Raw genomic sequence first — 13,933 nt, 5'->3', positions numbered from 1 at the left:
CCCTGTCTCGAAAAACCAAAATAATAATAATAATAATAATAATAATAATAATAATAATAATAATAATAATAATTTATTATTACACTGCATAAAGTAAGATAAGATTTTGGAAAAATAAGACTCAAGAATATGTTTGAAAACCTTTTACTAAGGCAACAGAATTTAAAATGCTGTTAGACTTTTGAGTGCAATCAACTAAGAGGAGGCTTGAAACAGGTCCAGGAAGGTACAGTCAGCTAAAATGTAAATTTTAATTGTCTTTACTGTATTGTAAAATTTGGAATTATCTGTGAACTTGAAGTAAATGATAACAAATCTTAGTTTTGGATTGGCAGATTTTGATATTGGAAGGATAATATAAAAGCACAACGGTAAAGGGTGTGGAGGGTTTTGTTTTGGTGGTGCCGGAGCTGGAACCCCAGGGCACAGGGCCTTGTACGAGCTAAACACGCACTTGTTGGCTGAGCTATATCCTCCTTCTTGTAGCAGATGGTACTAACCACGCTGTCTGTCAGTTAGTACATTCAGACAGTGTTTTCTCTTCAAAGCCTCAAGCAGGAAGCACACTGGTCACTTTTAGTTTACTACTGAGTGGTCCATCAGTGAGTCCTGCCTCCTTGTGACTAGGTGGGTGTCCCCAAGGTGAGTAATGAGTCCTGAAATAGGAAGTCCCATAATCTGCTACTATGTTTTGGTAAATGAGAGAGAGCCAAAGAGACACGATTGATCACAGAATAGTCCAGAATCAAGGGATGAGGACTAGAGCTTCCAATGAGGAGAGGCGCTTTGAGCACCATATTGATTCAGCCACAGGAACCTAAAGCCACAGAAGTTTGCCTTTTAGATGAGTTGTTTGTCTGAGATCCAGTAATCTCTATCCATTGATTTCATTTACTGATCACTTAGCTTCTGTTTGGTAAGTATATAAAATTTATATCAGAAATGAACTCCCTTTTTGGTCCAGCTCAGATACCACTACTAGTTTTGTAATGCTGTCTTAACTTTTTCTACAGTAGATTGGAAGCTGTTTCTGGTAATATACTATTAGGCTTAGAAAATAAATGGAAATTTATCATCCTAGAATAAAATAGTAAGTTCAAGACAAAAAACTAGTGTGATTCCAGGGGTATGCAGCAGCCTGAATTTGGAGTTTTCCGGCAGCCCAGAAAAAAGTGAGACTGAAGAGTAGCTCTTGTAGAATAAGAACCTAGCAGTTCTAACACGTCCCACATGAACGCCTGCCAAGGCTTCCTTCTGATGGGCTTTGACATCCTTTAAGACTAAGGATGTCAGGCATGGGTCTCTAACGTCACAGCACTGCTAGGACCGAATCAGTTTACAGGACTGAGACCTGACTGCTTTATTAAATGGGTGCTTCCTAGAGTCTACGTCAGTCACGGGCCCATCGGGTGCTGGCCCACACAAGTCAAGGAATCAAGAATACTCTGAGGAACTTAGGATGGTGTGACCTTGCTCGGCGTTGAGTGTTAATCTTCCCATCTATGGCAAATTGCAATTTGAATCAAAACTTTTCTTTGGAGTTACTTGAGGCTTAGAGTGCTCACTTCTCTCTGCTGCTACAGCAGTCGAGCAGTGGCTGCATCTGCAGCGACGGTGCTTTTCCTGGGAGCTGATGGCTTCCTAAGGCCAGAAGTAAGCCGTGATTTCCCCAGAAGGAGTCCAGTATTTTATATTAATAATGTGGTTAATTTTGTTGTTACAGACTATTCTCGTTCAGTCCTGGTATCCAATTACAGTGGCCACAAATTCAAGAGAGCAGAAGAAAATACTGGCCAAATACTTGTTAGAAACTTCTGGTAACTTAGATGGTCTGGAATACAAGTTACATGATTTTGGTTACAGAGGAGTCTCTTCACAAGAGGTAAGAAACCAAAACGGGTCTCAGGGAATTCAGTGTGAGTTGTCAGTACTTGCTGCGAGAAAACATCATTACCAGAAGCAGTAGATGTCAGAAAGTTTATGAGAGCTCATGGTGGGGAGGCAGAGGTGCAACAGGAGGAACCTGAACCCGAGAGCTCACAGTTTCCAACACAAGCGTGAAGCAGAGTGAGAAAACTGGAAGTGTCATGGGGCTTTCAGCTCTTGAAGCCTCGCAAAACAGCACCACCCGCTGGTGACCAGGTGTTCAGATATCTGAGCCTATGTGTAGGGAGCATTCTCATCCAAACCAAAATGAGAAGCCTCTGCCAGCTTCTCAGAATGTCACTGGGGATGAACTTGCTTTAAGTAGGCCATTTCTTGCAACTCCGGAGGCTTAGTCAACAGATAACTAACTACTGTGTGTCGTCTCAGTACATAGAACATACCTCTAAATACATGGTCCGGTTCTTCACACATTAGGTGGAGGGTCTCAGTACACAGAACATACACGCATTAGGTGGAGGGGGACAGACAGGCACAGTGAACACTGTGCAGAGCACAAGCATGGGGTAGAGAAATTGCGGTGGGAAGTGGGATGAGGCTGATGGATGTTAGCTCCTGTTTTGAATTTTCGTTTGTGGTTGATCTTCAGACTGCTGGCATAGGGGCTTCTGCTCATTTGGTCAACTTCAAAGGAACAGATACAGTGGCGGGAATTGCTCTGATTAAAAAATACTACGGAACAAAAGATCCTGTGCCGGGCTATTCTGTTCCAGCGGCAGAGCACAGGTAAAATTGAGTCTGTTCTCGTGTTGAATATTTGAACACTTGCCTTGCATGCACAAGGCCCCTGGTCCTATCTCTGGCCCTGTAAACTAATTGCTTTCTAATGCTTGGTTTGAATTTGTTATGTGTGACTCAGCAACACCTGATTTGACAACAGAGCCAGACGCTAAATAAACTTCCATGGAATAAACAGAACAAAATGAGTACTCACTTTTATAGAGAGAGGATCGGGCAGGGCTGGGGTTTTGAACCACTCTAGTAAACAGATTGAAGTCCATTTAAGGAATGGTTTTTATATTTGCTACATTGTATATGCAGATACAATGTTCTTTATTAGCTGAAATCTGGAAACACTGTTAAAGTACTGATTTCTTTCCCCACTTTTCTGTGTGATCTCCCCTACCTTTGCCCAGGAAATTGTCATCTGGACCAGTGTTTTCAATTCTAGATAAGTAAGCCATTTTAATGGGGAGGAAGGTGTCACGATTCTCTTGTGTTTACTTTCTTACTCTTAGTGTTATCTCAAGGAACACTAGGAAATTATAACCCAGGTTGCAGCCCCTCTGGTTCTAGAGTTCCCCTTATTGAAGGTAAACAGTGTAACCTGGCAGTGGTGGTGCAGGCCTTTAATCCCAGCACTTGGGAGGCAGAGGCAGGTGGATCTCTGAGTTCAAGGCCAGCCTGGTCTACAGAAGGAGGGGAATTCCAGGACAGCTGGGGCTGTTACAAAGAGAAACTGTGTCTAAAAAAAAAACAAAAAGAAAGAAGAAAAGAAAGTGAACAATGTGTAGTAAGTATATGTCAAACTTTGCTTCTGGTTCTTAACCTCATTTAATACAGTCATTGGAGAATGCCTAAAGTCCTGTGTGTTTGAGTGTAGAGTAAGCTGAACTTTGTCATCTGGTGCACATTAACTTGTCACCGTCGGATCAGCAAGGACAGAACAGTGCACAGCTGACCCCCTCAAGAAAAAATAGTCACGAGGAACTATCTGCTCTGCTAAGAACTTTTGTTTAAAGAGGCACAATTAAGGTGTTCACAATAGTCTCAAACGAGGAGGGTTCATATCCATTGACAGGATTAGAAAAGCTTTTAGAGAGACAATATGTGAGATCTTGACTTCTTAAGGAAATAATCAAATTTGATTGAGCATTTTTGACTAGTACTTTTTCATATTTTACTATCTGCCAAACATTATGATAACATGTATACATGCTTTAGGGTAGTAAAGACTAAAACAGATATGTATGAAAAGTAGATTGAAAAGGTGGATGAAGGTTGCACACCATGCTGGCTTGTTTGATTTTTAACAGCGCCTCATGCAGTCCAAGCTGGCTTTGAACTTATACTGCCTCCATTTCCCAAGTGCTGTGATTATTTATTCAGCTGTAACTTACTATTAATTAGGCATTTTCAAAAAGAACCAAGTGCTTACACTACTGGGAAAATGGGAGTATGTATTCACCCTTTCCAGTATTCTGCCATGAAGGTGGGAGGCTGTATATGCTCGCTGACTTTGATTAGGTTGAAGGAGGCTGAAACAAACCAGTTTATAATTGGTTAACTGTTGATCCGAGAACTAAGTGACAGTAACTACTAAGATGAGTATTGTTAACTTGTAGTGCTGGAAGCAAACTGGGCAGGGGTGATTTAGCGCAGATCCTGCATTTGCCTTCCGACAATCACTTGTTAACTGAACCCCTTCTCTGTGACACTGTTGGGCTGGTACAGTGGAGACGGTGGGTAATGATGCCTCAGAAATCCGTCTCATGTCTGCCTGAGTTAACCTGTGTTTTTCACTTGTTTTCTAGTACCATAACAGCGTGGGGGAAAGACCATGAGAAAGATGCTTTTGAACACATAGTAACACAGTTCTCATCAGTGCCCGTGTCTGTGGTCAGCGACAGCTATGACATTTATAATGCTTGTGAGAAAATATGGGGTGAAGACCTCAGACATTTGATAGTATCGAGAAGTACAGAGGCACCACTCATCATCAGACCTGATTCTGGGAACCCACTGGACACTGTACTGAAGGTAAGTCGTGATGTGTGTTGTTGAGATGCCTGTGCACTGGCTCCTTCACTGAGTTGTAATTCAGACAGACAGCAGTAGATTTGCCCAAGGTCACATGTTATTGCAGTGAAAGGAGGTGGGATGCCCTTCTTTAGATGTGTTGCTTTTATTGGTTGATGAATAAAGCTGTTTCGGCCAATGGCTTAACAGTAAAGCCAGGCAGGAAATCCGAACAGAGATGTGGAAAGGGTAGGTGGAATTGAGATGCTGTGTAGCTGCTGAAGGAGACAGATGCCTTTACCTGGTAAGCCACAACCTTGTGGTGATACATAGAATAAAGAAATGGGTTGATTTAAGATGTAAGCGCTAGCTAGGAATACGCATAAGCCATTGACCAACCAGTGTTGTGATTAATATAGTTTCTGTGTGATTATTCGGCTCTGGGCGTCCGGGAAATGACAAAGTCTTCACCTACAAGTTAGTTTTGTTTTTTTTTTTTAATATTTATTTATTTATTTATGGTTGTGAGCCTAGCCTTTAACGGCTGAGCCATCTCTCCAGCCCAATATTTATTTATTATGTATACAATATTCTGTCTGTCTGTATGCCTGCAGTCCAGAGGGCGCCAGATCTCATTACAGATGGTTGTGAGCCACCATGTGGTTGCTGGGAATTGAACTCAGGACCTTTGGAAGAGCAGGCAATGCTCTTAACCTCTGAGCCATCTCTCCAGCCCATAAGTTAGTTTATTTATATATCGTCAAGTAGACGATTGAGGGCCAGTGAATACTTCTTTATGTGCCCTCAGAATTAATCTTAATCTGGCTTGTGCTTTAATCAACGTCTTTGTGGATAATTTGTGGTTTATTATATTAGAAATTGCTGTTAGTACAGAAGGCGTCTGTTCGTGGTAATGAAGAACACAAATAATTCAGAGCTGCTCTTCAGGTATTGCTCGACTAGAACTAGGACTGTCTCTGAGCAGAGCTGCCTGTTAGTGTCCAGGGCTTGATTCACCTGTCTTACAAAGTGTCCATCCCAGCAGGAGTTGATTGATGCCTTCTACAGAGAACTCCTGTTGGTGCTTGACTCCAGAAAGAAAATTTCTTTAATCTCATCAAAAAAAAAAAAAAAAAACAACCCACTGCTGGCTCTGACCATCTCTGTTGTAAGGAGAAAATGACCCACCAAGGTTGAGAAATGTGGAAACAGTGTAGGCCTTCTGTCTGGAGCCTTCCTGTACAACTGTTCTCGACTAGTGAGCAGATGGCTTCTCTCTCTCTCTCTCTCTCTCGTAGGAAGTGGGAGCATAGATTAATGAAACCTTTTTTAATTCTGTAAACAGCTAGTCTCAGTGTCTTAACCTGAAGTGTCTCACTTTGGACAACTAAACAGCTTTTTTATTTCCATCGTGGTGGTTATGATAAGAAAGCCATTACGTGGAACTTTGATTAGGATCTCTTATTAGCAGTTTATGTCAAGAAAGGCAGGGGTTGTGTGGAAGGGGTGTAGCCGATAGGTCTTCTCCGGCCCTGACCAAGTTTTCCTGATCAACTTCAAATCTGTGTTTAAGGGTTTGCGCTGTGATAAAATGCTGAATGGCTTGGAGTAGCTCACATATCACACAGGCCAGCTTTCCTAGAGCGAAGAGCTATGGACAAACTGCACATTGTGTGCGCTTTGTGTCCGTCTTATTCTCAGCGTCAGACAAATGTAAACCAAACAACTGTTGGCCACAAGCAGAGCGAGTCCAAATCAGAGGCATAACTAGGGGTTTGTTGTGCTATACCTTACATGCTTCCTTTATATATATACATTGTAATATTGTTTCAATATTATAGATTTTCTTGCTTGAATCTGTATAGTTTGAAAGATGTGAAGAAAAACCTGTGTTGCGCTAATTTAATGATACAAATTGACAAAATAGGAAAGCTCACACTTTTTTCTAATGTGGTTAAAAGTCATTGCAACCAAATTTTATAAAGGTTTATATGTGGTTTAAGATTGTTTAAGTCATTGAACTTTTATATTCTCAAAATTGTATAATAAAGAAAAATAATTCCTAGCTTGGGAAGCCTCCCTCCCTCTCTTAGTTACTTGTGTTCTGTTTTTTCATGCAGGTCTTAGACATTTTAGGTAAGAAGTTTCCTGTCACTGAGAACTCAAAGGGCTACAAGCTGCTGCCCCCGTACCTGAGAGTCATTCAGGGAGATGGCGTGGATATCAACACCTTGCAAGAGGTAGTGTGATCCACTTAAATGATCTTGACACAGCTATTTTGATTCATAAGTAGCCCATTCAAATTTAAATGCAATTGTAAACTTATTTTTAATATTTAAGATGGTAAAAACCTTTGGTGTTTAGAAATAATAGTAGCTTAAAATACAGAAATGGCAGCCAACGCATACTTCTCCAGGCCTCAGTAGCCACCTTCTGTTGTGATTCTGAAGAGAAACAGAATAAAGCCTTTTTATTTGATGAGCCCAGAATATGTATAAGAGTTGTCACCATGACACAATCTGGGGTCACTTGGGAACAGAGTCTCAGTGAAGGATTATCTGGATCAGGGTAGGTGGGCTAATGGTTCCAGACCCCACACTCTGCTGCCTTTCTCTCCCTGTGTCTCTAGACCTGTGTCAGACTGGCAGCTGAAGCTGCCATATGTGACAAGTTGTTCTTTGGACACTTGGGTACAGGGAGAATATCTTACACTGGTTCTCAAAGCAAAGCAGTTTGGGGACGTATGTGAAACCCATCATACCCAGAGGACAGTACTTGATTTTTCATGTTGGAAGTTAGTCATATGTGGTTTTAGAAATAGGAAAAGGAATTATTCTTAATAGTTTCCTCTATATGTGTTAATTAGTGTTCCTAACTTTGGCAGTGGGGGACTACTTCATCTAACAAAAAGAGGATTTCCTTGCAGTCTAACAGATTTCCAAAGTTTTTATTCTCAAGTTGTCCTTTCTTAAAATCTTACGTACAGGCCAAGGTAGCTTTTCCTTCCTGTCAGCTGCCCTACACCCTTGTCTTGAAGCCCTTCTGTCTGCATCTCTCATGTTTCTTCCGTGAATTACAACTTTGATCAGAAGCTTGCTAGAAGACACTGATTGATGTAAATGTTAAGAACAAATTGCTCTTTGACCCACATAAATACATAATACATGGAAAGCACTTGCTCACTGGAGCACAATTCATGTCAGTGATAGTAACAGATAATTAAATCCTAAGGGCTCCTTGGCTAACTTAAATACCTCTGCATGAAATACAAAAACAGATTATGTAGTAAGAGTGATAGTTTGTCCGTTTACTTTCACCTTGATTTTTCCCTTCGGGTTGTTTGTGAGCGACTTTGGCATGTTGCAGAGTGGAGAACACTGAGCTGGCAGCCATGGTGTAAAACTGTCCTGGGAAGTGACCACCACGGGGGCAGAAAGGTAGCTTGGTTCAACACAACTAAGTAGCCAGTGCTGACTCAGACTTCAACACTCTGGCCCCAAGCACTTTATTTTAGGTGTATTTAAGCACAGCACAATTTGGAGAAATTTTTTTCTGATGATAAAAACTCAATCCTGTGTGTACAATAAAGCTTAATAAGATACTCTTTATAAAGAACCTGTAACATCTTCCAGAAAGATGGGGTCTATAGATTAACTACATGTGACATCTTCCATAAAAACAGGTTCTGTAGGTTGGCAAGCTTTGGTCCCGGCCAGGTTCTGTATCTCTGTTTGAAGAGACAATCCTGTATGTTTAATTTCTGGTTCCCCTGGTCCTCGTGTGAGCACAAGAATCTCCCTGCCTTTCTCAGGCACAAACCAAGATTTGTATAAAACCTAAAGGAATCGCTTTGAAGTAAGCAGTGGTCTTTACCTCAATTCTTCCCATTGAAAAACATACTTTGGTTTAAAAAGAAAAGAATAAATACACATAGGCACAACAAAGAGATGGGTAGAATTTTAAATTTTAAAATGATTGCATTTCTCAGGGTTGGATTATTAACACATGATGGTGTTTGGGGTTTGTTTCTTTTTACAGTGTTGAAAATCCAAAGATCGATTTGAGACTTACTGTGCAGGGAGAACATGTAAATGATTCGTTTTAAAGCCATAACTGGCCTCTGCCTTAATCACTTTGAAAATTCTTTTTAAATTGGACTTTTAAACAGAACATGGCTTTTCATGAAATTCAGAAAATGGTTAATAAATTTCACTTCCCGTTTCATTATGAAAGTGATGGGATTTGTTTGTAAATTAGAGGTACATGGTTGGTAAATAAGCCCCACGCAGAGAAACACAGATGCGCTGATACCACGGCTTCACTGGAGTTTTAAATCTTGCATCCCTTGGAAGAACTGTGTGCCATGCCGTCTCTCCAGCCGGCTTGTAGATAATCATTCCTTTGCAGTGACCCAGTCATAAATCATAACATCTAAAGTATCATGCATAATTTTGTGTATGCACTGGCGCACGAGGCAGTGGAAGTGAGTCAGCAGTGTCGTTGTTAGGTACAAGTGGATATTATGGGCTCCTATCCATAACCACTGACCTGTACCTTACATACAGTAACTGTTACATGTACTAACGCCATGCACCCTGATGTATTGTGATGGGTGGAAACCCCTAGAGTGTCTAGCCATCTGGGGCAAGCATTGCAGCTTTTGTTGTTGGCATTGGGCAATAGCTTTGGGGTGACTGGGAGGGCTCAGGAAGCCTTAGGTATACATATAGCCAGTGTTCTTGCTCCTTCACTCTCAGCCTGACTGCATTGACTACTGTACACTGAAAATCTGCAAGTGAACCCTCCTTCCACACATCCACTGCAACCCGCGTGGGTCTTTAAGAAGCTAATGTATGCTCTTACCTGCCGAGGCTTCTCTAAGTACCCATTGCAACCCACGTGGGTCTTTAAGAAGCTAGTGTGTGCTGTTACCTGCCGAGGCTTCTCTAAGTACTGACTGGTACAGACAACTGTGGGGGTCTCACAGTGTCGCCCTTGGAAGGTAACTTCCATTGTCTTCCAGATCATTCTTTTGCTTGTTTTTTATTATCTAGATTGTAGAGGGAATGAAACAAAAAAAGTGGAGTATTGAAAACGTCTCCTTTGGTTCTGGCGGAGCTTTGCTACAGAAGTTAACAAGAGACCTCTTAAACTGCTCCTTCAAGTGCAGCTATGTTGTAACCAACGGCCTTGGGGTATGTCCTTCTGCTTTTCTTCTCCTGTCAATCAAGTCCGCAGTAATCACTGTCAAGATCCTATTATCAGGGTGGGGTTTGAGCTTCTGATTTTAATACCGGAATCGTTCAGTAACCATAGTATAGCTGGGATACCCATAGAGACAGCTGACCTGAGCTAGTGGGAACTCATGAACTCTGGACCGATGGCCAGGGAGACTGCATGGGACAGAACTAGGCCCTTGGTTGTGGGTGACAGCTCTGTAGCTTGGTGTGGTGGGAGACCTTGCTCAACCTGATATGAGAAGCGGGGGGGGGGGTCGTCCTGCCTCAACTTGATATGCCAGGCTTTATTGACTCCCCATGGGAGGCCTCACCTTCTCTGAGGAGTGGGTGGTGTGGGTACGTAGCAAGGAGTGGCGGGGGGAGAGGGGGCTGTTGTTGTTATGTAGTATGAATTAAAATTTAAAATAAATTTTTAAAAGAAAATATAAATCGGTGAAAACCCTGAAGAAAGCCTGTGTACTGTCTTCCACCTTTCTTTGGAGAACCCAGAGCTGTCTTCTCTGTTGCTCTCCCATGCCACTGCCATCTGTTAGTGCTTTGCCTCCCACCTCTCTGGATCTGTATTTGTGTGTCTGTTACATTGCACTGTCCCCAGTCTAGAAGTCTTTCCTTGTTGTCACTGTTCTGAGTCAGGGTCTTGCAGTGTGGCCCTGTCTGTGCTCCAGAGGGCTGGGCCTACAGGGGTGTGCCACCATGCCCAGCAGGTTCTCCAGCTGCTGCCTCTTAGTGCGAGGGTCAGGCCAGCATCCCCTCCCCGCCTTGATTGTATCTCCTGCCTTTTAACTGCAGTAAAGGAAGTAACAAAAGGGAAAGGTTGTGGCACAGCATGTCTTTATCTTAAATACTCTAGTTCTCTATACAGTGTATAAAGATGTGTGTTTATTGTCTGCAATATAAGGGCCACTTGGTAAATTTCTCCAAATCCTTCTGTAAAAGATAGTCACAATTTGGGTTTCTATACCATGACTATCTTGAAGGAAAACAGTCTAGTTAATGGGTCAGTTGTGGAATGATATTAGTTATACTTGTGACACTATAGGTAAGTAAATAAAATAAAAACCAGTTCTAGCCAGGGATCCCGCCAGCCTGCAGGTGAGAGCTCTGGCAGCTAAAGGGATACGTGTTTTTAGAGCCGTTTAGATGATGGTTCATCATTTCTCTCGATTTCGATTTCAGGTTAATGTCTTTAAGGACCCAGTTGCTGACCCCAACAAAAGGTCAAAAAAGGGCCGATTATCTTTACACAGGACACCAGCAGGGAACTTCGTCACGCTTGAAGAAGGAAAAGGAGACCTTGAGGAATATGGCCATGTGAGTACCTATTGACTAGAGTTTTTAATGGTAGTGAACTGCCTTTTCAAAGGGAAAGAGAGTTTTTGTATTATGCTTTCACAGTTTTGTGACATTGAAATAATTTTTTTCACATAGTGGCCAACGTGATAGACGTTGATAGCTTTTACAGACTTTTTTATATTTGGTTGTAATCCTACTGTTAGCTATCAGTGAATGGTTTTTAAAGCAGCATAGCAAATAGGACTTTTTAAATGTTGTTCTTTGACTTCACGTGACTGTGTTAAAGTAAAATATAACTTGAAAATGGACTAGTTCCAAACCCGTTTGAAAGGAAGTGTTTCTTTAGAACTTAATAACTATTTCAGGTGGTTTTCTCTGGTCTTATTCAATTCTCATGGAATTATGAGCTTAAAACAAAAAAGAAAAGCAAATTGTCTTAGTAACATAGAACGAGAGTGGGCTGATTCATATTATCTAACTAGCAAGGAAGAGCCATCACTGAGTTTTCTGATCTAGTAACCAGACTGGAAAGAACATATAGCATGTGATCTGTGGTCTTCAGCGTAAGTACACGTTAGTGTACTCAGTGTGGAAAGATTGCCGATCTCCGAGCCACTAGATAGAGGGGGCTGCAGTTTGCGTGTTTATGTTCTTCAGACGTGAGCGCCCAGCTGGTGCTGTGAGGACACTGTGCAAATATGACCGCCTATGACAGTTTATTTCCTTGTCTTTTAAGGTTTGAGGCTGGAATAAAATAATCCATCTTTATATGAAAATGATGTGAACTTGTAGATCAGGTTTTTAGAATTAAATCTTTTTATGTAGCCCACCAGCAATTCTTTGAGTAGATTTCACATAACAACTGGAGCTACCAGGGTTCTGCTGAATTGGGTCATCTCAAGTGAAGCAAAGCCAGTTGAGACTAAGTCAGAGGAAACACGGACTTGAGAAGTACCCGAGCATCTGTCCAGTCAGTATGATGGTGGTGACCTCTGTGGTCGGGAGGCTTTTAAACACCAGCACTCCCTGGTGGTTTATATTGAAACTCACAAAAGAAAGTGCTGCATATAGGTGCAATTTAGAGCACATTAGATGTCAGTGAATGTCATGTGTACTGTATGGAAGAAAGATGAGTTTCAGTGGATTTTTATATAGAAACTAATTCAGTCCTCATCTTCTTTTGATGTTTATCCATGACTTTGCAGTTATAATCTTTGTGTCTCGGTCACCATAAATAAGAACAAAAAGTTTCTATTTTTCTATGTTTCTGTCTTGGCTTTGGTTTTTGGATTTTATCCTTTTTTTAAGGCCAAAATTTAGTGGCTAACAAATTTATTGAATGTCTAGATTGACTGATCTAAGCAGCATTGAGGAAGAATTTAGCAGGGACAGTGGTAGGTTTTCCGAGCAAACGTCTCTTCTGAGGTACAAAGGTATGCGGGGCATCTGGTGTTTTGCTCCCTTTGAGGAAAGTGGCCTGAGAACGTTTATCATAATCTCACTGTGTCAGTGGCAGCTCTCAGCAGCTCTTTGTGTTTGACCTCTTAGGTAAATTGGTCAAAGCACAATTCAGATATTTAATGGTCTTTTTAATGATAATTTACATTCTGCAGGATCTTCTCCATACAGTTTTCAAGAATGGAAAGGTGACAAAAAGCTATTCATTTGATGAAGTCAGAAAAAATGCGCAGCTGAATATCGAGCAGGACGTGGCCCCTCACTAGGCCTGGGTGTTTGTGTGGTCTGTGTACACATACGTGCACTATGTGTGTGCTTGTGTGTATGTGAGAACATGTCCAGTGTACAGATGCGTGCGTTTGTGTTTATGATATACTACAGCCAGATTATTTGTTGGTTTATGGACATACTGCCCTTTTATTTTTCCCACAATGTTTAGATGATCTCAAATTAGGAAACACGTGTAACCATGTACAAGATTAATGCTAAAGCAAGCTTTTTAGGGCCCTTTGCTTAGAGATAGTAACTCGGTCTGTGTTGACCTTTTCACAAGTCACAGAACCAAGAAACTTTTATATATAACTGCAGATCACATCAAACAGATTTGCATAAATTACCATGACTGCTTTATGTTTATATTTAACTTGTATTTTTGTACAAACGAGATTGTGTAAGATATATTTAAAGTTTCAGTGATTTAACAGTCTGTTTCCAACTTTTCATGATTTTTATGAGCACAGACTTTCAAGAAAATACTTGAAAATAAATTACATTGCCTTTTGTCCATTAATCAGCAAATAAAACATGGCCTTAACAAAGTTGTTTGTGTTGTTGTACATTTGGAAATTATGTCAGGACATATACCCAACAGAATTACTAACTCACTGCCCTTGTAGAATATGCATCAGTCATTCTACATCAAAGAGAATTATGGTTCTTACTCGAATGTCTAGGCATTGTACAGTCCTATACCTTGGTCATTGTATTGTACCAGTGAAATGCCAAATTCAAAAGGCCTGTTCTGCAATTTTATATGTCAGATATTGCCTGTGGCTCTAATATGCACCTCAAGATTTTAAGATGATAATGTTTTTAGAGAGAATTTCTGCTTCCACTATAGAATATATACATAAATGTAAAATATTGAAAGTGGAAGTAGTGTATTTTAAAGTAATTACACTTCTGAATTTATTTTTCATATTCTATAGTTGGTATGACTTAAATAAATTGCTGGAGTGGGTAGTAGTGAGTGTACTTAT

At 40.9% G+C, this 13,933-nt stretch overlaps 1 protein-coding gene across 1 annotated transcript in view; it reads left to right on the top strand.

Annotated features, from left to right (window-relative positions):
- Positions 1 to 13,491, top strand: part of Nampt (nicotinamide phosphoribosyltransferase) — a 38,632-nt gene extending 25,141 nt beyond the window's left edge. The window contains exons 6-12 of the mRNA XM_026778837.1: positions 1,724 to 1,882; positions 2,534 to 2,670; positions 4,479 to 4,704; positions 6,804 to 6,923; positions 9,738 to 9,878; positions 11,100 to 11,234; positions 12,830 to 13,491. Coding sequence (XP_026634638.1) covers positions 1,724 to 1,882; positions 2,534 to 2,670; positions 4,479 to 4,704; positions 6,804 to 6,923; positions 9,738 to 9,878; positions 11,100 to 11,234; positions 12,830 to 12,940 — 1,029 coding nt within the window. The 3' untranslated portion in view covers positions 12,941 to 13,491. The remainder of the gene's footprint in view (positions 1 to 1,723; positions 1,883 to 2,533; positions 2,671 to 4,478; positions 4,705 to 6,803; positions 6,924 to 9,737; positions 9,879 to 11,099; positions 11,235 to 12,829) is intronic.
- Positions 13,492 to 13,933: the final 442 nt, after the last annotated feature.

This window comes from Microtus ochrogaster, chromosome 1, assembly GCF_000317375.1.
Source record: "Microtus ochrogaster isolate Prairie Vole_2 chromosome 1, MicOch1.0, whole genome shotgun sequence".
Taxonomy (NCBI): domain Eukaryota; kingdom Metazoa; phylum Chordata; class Mammalia; order Rodentia; family Cricetidae; genus Microtus; species Microtus ochrogaster.
Note: the sequence above shows the minus strand (reverse complement) of the source record. Positions and strands in the feature narration are given on the sequence as shown.